The sequence below is a fragment of the Thermobia domestica genome, chromosome 14 (assembly GCF_964235325.1).
Source record: "Thermobia domestica chromosome 14, izTheDome1.hap1.1, whole genome shotgun sequence".
Lineage (NCBI taxonomy): Eukaryota > Metazoa > Arthropoda > Insecta > Zygentoma > Lepismatidae > Thermobia > Thermobia domestica.
The window spans coordinates 27,553,370-27,565,371 of NC_137467.1; the positions used below are offsets into that span (position 1 = coordinate 27,553,370).

The 12,002-nt window shown below is 34.3% G+C and overlaps 1 protein-coding gene across 1 annotated transcript in view; it reads right to left on the reverse strand.

Annotated features, from left to right (window-relative positions):
• Positions 1–12,002, reverse strand: part of ric8a (ric8 guanine nucleotide exchange factor A) — a 47,634-nt gene that overhangs the window by 33,847 nt on the left and 1,785 nt on the right. The window contains exons 2-3 of the mRNA XM_081737801.1: positions 10,394–10,533; positions 4,239–4,363 (exon numbers count right to left, since the gene is read on the reverse strand). Of these exons, the coding sequence (XP_081593927.1) occupies positions 4,239–4,363; positions 10,394–10,533 (265 nt within the window). The remainder of the gene's footprint in view (positions 1–4,238; positions 4,364–10,393; positions 10,534–12,002) is intronic.

The window sequence follows — 12,002 nt, forward strand, 5'->3', positions numbered from 1 at the left end:
ATTGTTCAACATGATAACGCTCGCCCACATGTCGCAAAACCGGTCAAAACCTATTTAGAAAATGTCGGATGGGAAGTTTTACCCCACCCGCCGTATTCACCAGACGTTGCTCCTTCGGACTACAACTTGTTCGATTTCATGAACAACGATTTGATTGGACAGCGGTTTACTTCTTCAGAAGATATCGAAACATGGGTCTTTGACTGGATCGCTTCCAAGGATGAGGACTTCTTTCGCCACGGAATCCGTACATTGCCTGACAAATGGGCGAAAGTGGTGGCTAGCGATGGACAATATTTTTCTTACGGTATTTATGTGTTTTGTGTTTGTACTACAGCTTCAATGTGTGCGTACCAACCGCACGAATTAATTCCTAGACCAAATAGTTGCATTAAATTTACCAACAAAATTAATATTTTCCATAAGTAGAAGTTTTGCTTTGTATATACTTAAACACAAACAAACTATTTGCTGAGCAAAACAATATATTCACATAAAAAACTACATGCGTGTTACAGTTTCGCCAACTAACATTTTGGCTTCAGACACTATGAGATACATGAGAAACGTGAACACAAGAGCTGAGACATCTTGCTTCTGATTGGCTCCTGGCAGCATCCAATCCCCTTCAAGTATTCTAATTTGCATTTCCCTATACCGAGGCTTCCTATCTGTTGTAAATTACACACACACGTAAAAAGGACGATCTTAGCACAACTAATCTAAACTAACAAATAATTGACATAAATAATTAAATAATTATATAAATATATATAAAACACATAAATAAATAAATATATAAATAAACAGATAAACATACAATTACACATACGCTTAAAAAGACGACACACACATACAGTATATACACATATACAATACAACCACATATATATCTATATATAAATATACCATTACATATATACATATATACACACACGTATATAACTAATATGGACTAATAAATACATAAACACGTGTGAGACAATCAATATATATACAACAACCATAATAGATATGTGTGTTCAACCCTTATACTTTAAGCTTTTTTTAACAACCTATTCCATTCCACTGTTGGTCGATGATCAGTCCTGAGTTCCAGTTCATAGCTTTATTACCCTCCATTTCTATAAACCGTGCCTCCTTCCATTTCCTAACTATGCTTCTTTCTTCCTGGCCTAGAATTTTTACTTCATTCCAATTAACTGAATGTCCCGTGTCTCTTACGTGTTTGTAGACCGCATTTTTGTTCCTTTCTAGCCTAACGTCATCCTTATGTTGTCTTATGCGCTCTCTTAGTCTCTTTCCAGTTTCCCCAATATAACACATATCACACTCGCCGCACTGAATTTTATAAATCACTCCTTTTTTCTCCATCATTACTCCTTGTTCTTCTTCTGTCTTCTTCCTTCTTTTTTCCTTTATTACTTCCAGAAGCCTCTTGCTCCCTTTTCTGTAAGTTGAGATGCCCCTCATCTTCTTAAGCATTCTTTTAATGATTTCTGTTTCTTCTCCCAAACTTTCTATCCCCCACCACATTTTTCTTCTTTCTTCTTTTCCTCCTTCACTTTGCTCTCCTTCTCGGCTTCTTTCTTCTTTTTCTTCGTTTTTCTTCTCCCATCTCCTTCTGTATTTTAGCCTCTTTCTATTGTATCCATTATTCTCCAGCTGCTTATGGAATGACTGTATAGTCTGTCCCGCCTTGTCTCTTTCACTGGTTATTTGCTTAATTCTATTCTCCATGTTAATGATGAAATTCCTCTTAGTCGAGTAATCTACACCACTTCTGGCGTGGCAATAGTTTCCCGACGCGCAACTTTTTTGATACCATTGATCTCTTAGATTACTCGACCAAGAGGAATTTCATCATTAACATGGAGAATAGAATTAAGCAAATAACCAGTGAAAGAGACAAGGCGGGACAGACTATACAGTCATTCCATAAGCAGCTGGAGAATAATGGATACAATAGAAAGAGGCTAAAATACAGAAGGAGATGGGAGAAGAAAAACGAAGAAAAAAAGAAAGAAGCCGAGAAAGAGAGCAAAGTGAAGGAGGAAAAGAAGAAAGAAGAAAAATGTGGTGGGGGATAGAAAGTTTGGGAGAAGAAACAGAAATCATTAAAAGAATGCTTAAGAAGATGAGGGGCATCTCAACTTACAGAAAAGGGAGCAAGAGGCTTCTGGAAGTAATAAAGGAAAAAAGAAGGAAGAAGACAGAAGAAGAACAAGGAGTAATGATGGAGAAAAAAGGAGTGATTTATAAAATACAGTGCGGCGAGTGTGATATGTGTTATATTGGGGAAACTGGAAAGAGACTAAGAGAGCGCATAAGACAACATAAGGATGACGTTAGGCTAGAAAGGAACAAAAATGCGGTCTACAAACACGTAAGAGACACGGGACATTCAGTTAATTGGAATGAAGTAAAAATTCTAGGCCAGGAAGAAAGAAGCATAGTTAGGAAATGGAAGGAGGCACGGTTTATAGAAATGGAGGGTAATAAAGCTATGAACTGGAACTCAGGACTGATCATCGACCAACAGTGGAATGGAATAGGTTGTTAAAAAAAAGCTTAAAGTATAAGGGTTGAACACACATATCTATTATGGTTGTTGTATATATATTGATTGTCTCACACGTGTTTATGTATTTATTAGTCCATATTAGTTATATACGTGTGTGTATATATGTATATATGTAATGGTATATTTATATATAGATATATATGTGGTTGTATTGTATATGTGTATATACTGTATGTGTGTGTCGTCTTTTTAAGCGTATGTGTAATTGTATGTTTATCTGTTTATTTATATATTTATTTATTTATGTGTTTTATATATATTTATATAATTATTTAATTATTTATGTCAATTATTTGTTAGTTTAGATTAGTTGTGCTAAGATCGCCCTTTTTACGTGTGTGTGTAATTTACAACAGATAGGAAGCCTCGGTAAAGGGAAATACAAATTAGAATACTTGAAGGGGATTGGCTGCTGCCAGGAGCCAATCAGAAGCAAGATGTCTCAAATATTGTGTGTATATAAGACTTCACGTTTCTCATGTATCTCATAGTGTCTGATGAAGCCAAAATGTTAGTTGGCGAAACTGTAACACGTATGTAGTTTTTATGTGAATATATTGTTTTGCTCAGCAAATAGTTTGTTTGTATTCAACAAAATTAATTTTGTCCCAACATATAACGAAAACCGTAAAAAGCAGTAGCTTACATTCGTTAAAACGATTTCTCTTAAATGTGAAAAAAGATTCCCTTACCCATTAATATTTTCAATAGAAAGTATCTTCAATTAATAAAAATAAGGTTTATCCACTCCATGCCGTACTATCAGCTTCACGGAATGAATAGTACACGTGAAGACATGGAGCTAATGAAATTATCAATAAACATAGATTTGCATCTTGTTTTTCCAAAAAAGTACAATAAGCATATTATCTTCAGTTGAAATGGTCTGCTAGTTACCATTTCTATCGACAAGAAACTTCTAGTACTATTCTTTATAAAGAGCAACTTGGAGCTGATAAGTAAAAAAGTTTGACATGACTGACATTTTACGTTTCATGTTTTGCAGGAACTGTACTTCAGTACAAACTCCACGAGTCTGTCCTTGTAAAAGATTTCGGACTAAAACTTCCAGCACGTTGCGATAACTTGCATGTTATCGGTCGTTTTCGCAATTTGTAAGTCGGAAACAGTGGGGATATCCCCCAATTTTTACTTCTATAGAAAGATGATATTGGGACAAGCCAACACTACTGGAATTAGAAAATATCTTATTATTATGGATTTGAAATAGGAAAAAAAAAAAAAAAAAAAAAAAATCCGCAAATTCAAAATCTCGTCAGTGGTTTTTTGTACTACATCAACTTTATCCAGTCAGGGTCGTAGATCCCCAGTAAGATTCTTTGTATTATAGTTTTAACTACTATTTCCGATAAAGGATTTATTCTCTATATAACCCGCGCGTACTTACCATGCGAGATATGTGTCCTGCCCTTAAGGTATCTAGACATTTTTACAGGTGACCTGAAGCTACTACGAAGTACAGGAGGATCCACAGAACTAGGTATTGGTCAAAACTAACCTTTTTTTGCGTGAGGGAAATCAATATTCAACACACTCATCTTACGATTTCGTTTTTTCAAATCTCCTCTCCCCTGTTCCTCGTGTAAAAACAAATATACTTCCCGGCAAATCTATAAATCGGTAAATAACTTACCATCAAAATCAAAGGGCTCGTTGACTCTTGTTAGGGCCTCTTCCTGTGACATTAAGCCTGCATGTTGTAGGAGTATATTTAGCCATTCTTCACACATTAAGTCGTTCAGTTCGGCTTTATCTCGGCTGATAAGATAAATAAAAATCATACTTCATTAGGATTAGGTTAAAGAAACAATTGATACATTATAAGAAGTGAATTGATGACAATGTAATATCACTGCTTTAAAATTCTAATACAATTTCAGAGTTGCCACAAAAATTTTCCATTAGAATGAATGTGTCAAGCACGGCGTATTTTCGCCAGCAATTCCAGCATAATTTGTTCCCGGTACTTTCCCAAGACATGAGCTACAACTGAACCTTACAATGGTTATGTTCTGCGTTGGCTTATAAACATTATAATGGAAGAAATCCGAAGAAGGGACCTTAAAGAGCAAACTGAGCAAATATAAGCAAGATAATGAAACGTACTCACATGAAAATACGGTCTATGCATTCTTTACCCAGAAGACCTATCGTTTCGAACTGAAAATGTAAGTTCTGGAAGCCTTTTGTAACGGGACGTTACAGATTGTCTTTTATTTCGTGTTTATTCATGTTTGAATCACGTTATTATGACTTTCACAAATCCGGTTCAACCGACTTATACTTTATTTGCACCTTGTTTCAAGGTATTGGCCAAGAATTACTTAAAATTCTGAGCCAATTTCGTTCTCTTTTAATAAATAGAAGAAAGTTGTTGATATGATTTTACTCCGTGATTCTTAAAAAGATAGAAGTTAAATAATTTTATGAGTATTACTCGCCAATAATTTATTCTAATTCTATCGAAAATAATATTTATTTGCCATAATTTGTCACGATATTCTGATATAACATCTGTTTCAAGTAATTTTGAAACAACGTGTGTTTAATGTTTAATATTGTAGCTATGAATTACTTTAATATGACTTACTAATTTTAACTGATTCTGCTCCAAGCAACTAACTTTCGTCGTATCTCTGTGAAGTCAAATCAAAAATATGTATCTCCGATATGTCTGTTTAGTAACTTATAAGAAGTGTATTTAATGCTTATGAATGTAGTTCTGCTTGTTAAGTATATATATATATATATATATATATATATATTTATTTATTTATTTATTTATATATTATGAAATATGGTTCAAGAAAATTAATGAATAAATACAAAGGTTATGAAATACCATGGATTTTATACTATGTAATTATATGCAGCAGAACATGTATTTTGACAAACTGCCGATAAATATGGAATTAATAAACAACATAACGGAAGATTGAATAATAGTCTTAACTAACATGTATAAACATAAGTTTATAGTTCATGTCATCTAGATTGGAGTCTACTTACACCTTTTCTTGCTTTGTTCTTTACTGAAATCCATTCCCTTATCTGCAGTCTTCTTACAATGTTAAATCGTCGTGCGTAGCTCGAGATGCGTCACAGCGATGGAACCATTTAGAAGTAACACATACTTGTTAGAAGCCTTGTGACAAGATTTACATCCCGTCCCAAGGTACAGTGCACTTTACCTCTCCTGCATAAACGATCCCGCACTTATCAGGTAGGTTTTGAGCTTGGAAAACATGGTTAACAGTGTTTTGCTAACTGCACTTAACTGCATACTACTAGTCGCAACATGTCAACTGGTATCTCTGCAGGTTTGCCTCAGCAGAAAATAGAAATACATCTTAAGCGCTTTACAGAGTTATTGAAAAAATGCATGAGGACTATTGTAAGTAATATGGACGATAGTTGATGCGTATAGCTAGCTTTCAGTTACATTTTTTATAATGAACATTCATAGTATACTATATATACTATATAGTATAATACAAATAATAAGTATAGTAAAGTACGTTCCGTTTACTTTTGACTCATTACATACTTGAAATTGTTATTTTAAAATACGAACCAACAACGCAAAATTATTTGCAGTTATTTTACAATTTGACATGATGATGTACGGACATTGCGTTGTTTTCAGTGTATTCAAATGGGTTCTCAAGGTGACCTGCGACCTTGATCTGACAGTGCCCTCTGACCATGACACTTAATTGACGCATATTTGGTCGGCTTGCGACATAGAATCATACCATACAGCTTTTTCTTTGTTATCACTTCGATTTACGTTTTTCAGGCTCTTTCAGAATTTACCATTGCAATCCCATAATGAAAAAAATCGAAATTTGACCTTTGACCCTATATCTCTTCAATCTTTAGTACAAGTGACACGCTTCTATGGCGAAACGAAACTTATGTCCTTCGTCTAAAGTTACACCAAATTGTACGGCTTTACCTCATGCCACTTTTGCACAGTGAACAAATGAAATTAACACACGAATTAATCAACCCTCTGTATATATATATATATATATATATATATATATATATATATATATGTATGTTATCGCTATAAAGAAATCACAGAAACACAAATCTCCGGGTGTAGACGAAATTCCGGCTGAGTTAATTTTAGCTGGAGGGGAAATATTATGGAACAAAGATTGTAACAATTATCGTGGCATTTCTTTTCTGTCAACATTCTGTAAAATACTCTCAAACATTCTATTAGCAAGATTGACCCCATATGCAGGAGATTATCAGTGCGGATTTAGGCGAAATCTATCAACTATTGACCAGACATTTACTATTCGACAAATACTCGAAAAGAAGTGGGAATACAATGCCTCATTAAATGCAAATAATATTGCAGAATTACACATATTGACGAGTCGACAATACATTTGCCATTTATATTTATTCATTACTTTTTAAATTTCCAATTTTCTATTCTTATTTAATATCCTAATTTTTTGTGAACAACCAACTAGTGTGTGGGGGCTACAGTTTAAAAATAAGTTACCTCGTAAAAATACATTACTTTGTACAGAAATTTAAATATCCATTGATATTATAGTAATACGCATGACAAGAACTCACGTTCTACAAGTAGTTACAATATGAGTTTATATGTTAGGTTATGCAAATGTCCGATACAAATAGGAACGAAGCTACACTTCAACTTTCATCTCAACAAAGACGTACATTGCATTACATTGTAACTACTTGTGCTCTAAGGCCGATGACAACAGTTCTGCTGAGTATCGAGCAATACAGGTGTGTGTTACAATGTTAACAATGGAGCAACAAATATCGAGAACATACGAAACACAACTCACTAAAAAGGGGTTCAACAGTATTCGCTGAACAGTATCAGGATCAGCCTAAAACTATCAAAATACTGAGGGACCTATCACATGTAAGGTAATCCAATTTTTCACTAATCTTTACTTCAAATATTCGCAAAAATGTACAAGACCTGTGCCTTCAAGCTAACATACCCATTCTCAATATTTACGCAGTGGAGTGTTTCCGAAATAAAAATGAGATGCAATCTTCGAGTTTTATATCCCACGGCTATACCGGATAGGCTAAAGGAGACGGTGATGATGAGAAATGAATGCAACAGTGGAATGAAGAAAATGGGAGGAAACGGGAGAACCCCCGAGGAAACCCACGCACACGGTGTTTGTCCACCCCAAAGTTGAATTGGCGCGAGCTGGGATCGAACCTGGGACTCCATGTACCAAAGGAGAAAGCTCTACCACTAAGCCACCGCGACACCCAGTGGAGTGTTTCTATGTATCTCTTTTCCACAATCACGCGCGGATCGACTTTTTTTAACGCACTGTATGTTTTAAGCTCTATAGTGCTTGAAAATGGAGTCTCGATTATATATCCGAAATATTGGAAACTATTTCAGCTTCTAGAAATACAAAAAGTTAGCATTACATTTCTCATGTAATGTATTCCGTATGTTCTAACAGTGAATGTATTATTAATGTATTCGTCAAATTTTGTTTTTATATACACTCTGGTGTAAACCATGCATGCAGCGTGAAGTTGTGTGGCAGCTCTGAATTTGTATTAGAGCTCAGGAAACACCAATAGTAGTTTAAATTAACAAAACCTTTTTCAATAATTCATCCTATCAGTAATACATGAATCACCACAGAACATCAGTCTTAGATCGTACACTAAGCATCATGTAGGACTGACAGAAATATTAATCTTTTACGTTAATATTACACGTGGTTGAACCACAGACATTACATTAAGCACAAATACAAACAATAATTATCAAGTTAAATACAAAAATTATCTTTATCTTTACAAGCGTAAAGGTTTGTCTCATTTTTATTTTTAATTATTGCTTCAAATACTATATACTATATCTAAGTATGGGCAGAATCAGTTTTTCTATAAAAACTGGAAACCGGTTTCTAGAAAAACTGACATCTCTGTTATCTTCAAAACCGGTTTCATTTTCTTTAAAAAAAAAAAACGATTCGGTTTTCACCAAAACCGTTTTCTTCAGAACAGTTGTGGCATTTTACTGAAACTTGTATTTGTTCTTGTTATACTTACTTACTTACTTACTTACAAAAAAAAAAAAAAAAAAAAAAAAAAAAAAACCGAAGTTTTAATAGAAAGCCGTACCAGTTTTAAAACTGAATCCGGTTTCATAAAAGACTCATCTGGTTTTTGAAAAAAAATTCTTAAAAAGTTTTCAAATATCAACAAGAAGGTTTAAAGTCACAGAAATAAATGCTCTCTCCTAGTGAATCTTATCCTAATACACAATAACACACTGAACAAGGCTATGTGATAATATGCACAAGAAAGAAAAAAAAAGTATCACGTAACGGTTTCAACACAATAACTGTCTTCATTAGACTTCCACTCCTTCTGGCTGCTTGGGAGTTGGTCATCACTTATATCACTTACATAAAGTATATAAGTGATGACCAACTCCCAAGCAGCCAGAAGGAGTGGAAATCTGATGAAGACACAGTTATTGTGTTGAAACCGTTACGTGATACTGTTTTTTTTTTTTTTTTTTTTTTTCATATTATCACATAGCCTTTCTCAGTGTGTTATTGTGTATTAGTACAAAATGGAAACAAGGCCTGATTGAATCTTATTCTGTGTCAATCTAATGTAGTCAGAATTATTACTAACCAATTCTTTTAAATGTTGCTTTGGGATCTAGCTTTAGATCTACTACACCCCTATATTTAGACCTAAGGGTATAGTGTTCCCTGCGTGAACGACTGCATGGTCGGAGTAAAAATTGTGGGGATAGTATGATGTCACAGGGAATGTCAATATTGAACAGAAAAGTTCTTTAATAAGTAGCTAATCAAATAATTATTTTATTGTTTCTTGGATTATCGACGTATTAGCAGCTATTATACAGTAGCATATTTAGAACTTTTTTGCACGTAGTTTTGTGATTAAAACAATACCAAGGTGTCTACTAAAATTCCAAAATGAAATTTCGTGACTTTTTCGTGACCTTTTCTTTACCAAATGATAACATTTTCTTACATTTTCAAGAGCGAATTTGGGTGCGAATTAGGCCGAATTTTCATCCATGCGATAGAAACGTACTTTGTTTGCGATTTGGTAGCGTTTAAAACCGACCATAGACTTTTCCTGGTAATTTTTGAGGCCTTATAGAACAAAATTTCCCAATCTGTACTTACATTTGTAAAGTTTAAAAAAAAAAAAAAAAAAAAAAAAAAAAAAAGTAATCCAAAATCTAAATTTCGTGACTTTCATGACCGATTTCTGATTTCGTGACATTGGTGACACGATAGACACCCTGAATACAGATATTTGCAAATAACCTCACCTCTTAAAACAGGATGTCTACTAAAATCTGAAAAAGAAATTTCGTCAACTTTTCTTTACCAAACCATAAAATTTCGTAACATTCTCTCAAGTGCAAATTTGGGTGCGGATTAGGACAAATTTTCATACACGCGATAGTAGCATACTTTGGTTGTGATTTGCTGGCGTCTAAAGCCGACCATAGACATTTTTGGTGGTCAATTTTGACGCTTTATGGAACAAAAGATCCCGGTTCTGCACTTATATTTGTAGATAAAAAAAAAAAAAAAAAAAAAAAAGTCGTGACCCAAAAGCTAAATTTCATGATTTCCGTGACCGATCGACACCCTGTAAAAGAACGACAAAATTCAAACTACCGATCAAATTTTAACTTTCATGGAAAGCGAAACTATTTATGTATTACAAACTACATTTGTTATTAACACAAACCTTAGTATACGGACAGCATGTAGACATGTCTTGTAGCACGGAGAGGAAGGTTTATCTTCCAATCTACGAAACAACGCTGACCATAGCTCCCGACGTTTCCCTTCTTTGGACAAATCTGGAAATGTAAATACCTGATTGTTCTGAAACAAAGAAAGAATATAAACGACATTAATACTTTTCTTACGTCTCTTTGTTACGTTCAATTCACCAATTCACTCGGTACTTACCAGTGTTTTCTTCAGGCAGGTGTGAAAGTGTGAAAGAATAGTTTTTTAAGCCCGCCAAATAAGCAAATGCATGTTTTACCCTTTAACCCTCCCGTTACCAACCTTTTTGACACCTTTATTTTACTAAGCAGGGTAGTTTGACTACCCCAATACAATTTTGTTATTTAGTGTAAGATTTGTTTTTAGATTACGTTATTTTCAATGAATACCTTTATTTAGCATTGAAATGCAGTGTTATAAATTATCTAAAATATCTACACTGTTTATAGATGAATTTTATATAATTTACAAGAGAAATTCAGCATTGGACACCTGTAAAATAAAGAAATGTTTACATTTTGGTTTACTTTTTTCAAATGCACAACGTGAGGTTATTCAAATTTATACTTGAAAGCGTTTTAAATTTACTTGTAAAACGAAAACTTACAGTTGTACCCTTGTCACGCAGTGTTGCATACTAAGAATACTGCAGTATGAAAGACATCGAAAATCAACAAAATTTTGGAGGGTTCTATACATTACAGACTCCACAGCATACCACTTCTGTGCACTCTGCTTAGAACTGAAATAAGCAATTCAATAAACTAAAAATCTGTTCAATTGCATTAGTATCTTCTTCTAATATTGAGTGATCCCTCCCTGCTGAACCAATAGGAACTTTTTACTGAAGGAATTGGAGCTGAGGTACTTTTTTCGCGTTTTTATCATGTCCTCACTTCTTTTCTCCATGTAATATCAGTCATGATTTTTTGTAAAAGTTTATTCACATACAGAATTACTTTGTGGCATAAGCAGCAAATTTTAGCACTTTGCCCTCCTGAGATATTACGCCTCAAAAATGGCATCAAAATCACAACCTTCAACTTTCAGATCCCCATAAATCTACAATGTCAGTAGTATCATAGCTGTGGATATTTTTACAGACTCTTTATATGCAATAGTATTCAGCACAAAACTTATTAACCCCTCACTTTATACCATTCCAAAATCCAGCCCGCTTACAAGTGAAATCGTCTCTAGTTTTTCTGGTGAATTCATGTATTGGTTTGCAACCCTGCATATTTATTTAGACGCAAAAGTTTATATTCTCCGTGCACCTCAGTCTCTCCTGTAAACATTCGTTTCTGTTTGGTGTTCGTCTGATTCGTACATCCTGGGCAACTGTAGGTTTCGTAAACGCTCGCAAATGCAAAAATTCACACTCCACCGGCAACAAAGATGGCAACCATTCAGGAACACTCGTACATACGACAACGTGAATGTTACTGACCTTCTCATACACAAGGTTCATTACACTCAAATTTCTAGAATTTTCGGAGATGGTCCAGCAACCACTTGTGGGCCACTTCGTATGGATTGACCCAATAGAAGTGTCTCAATAC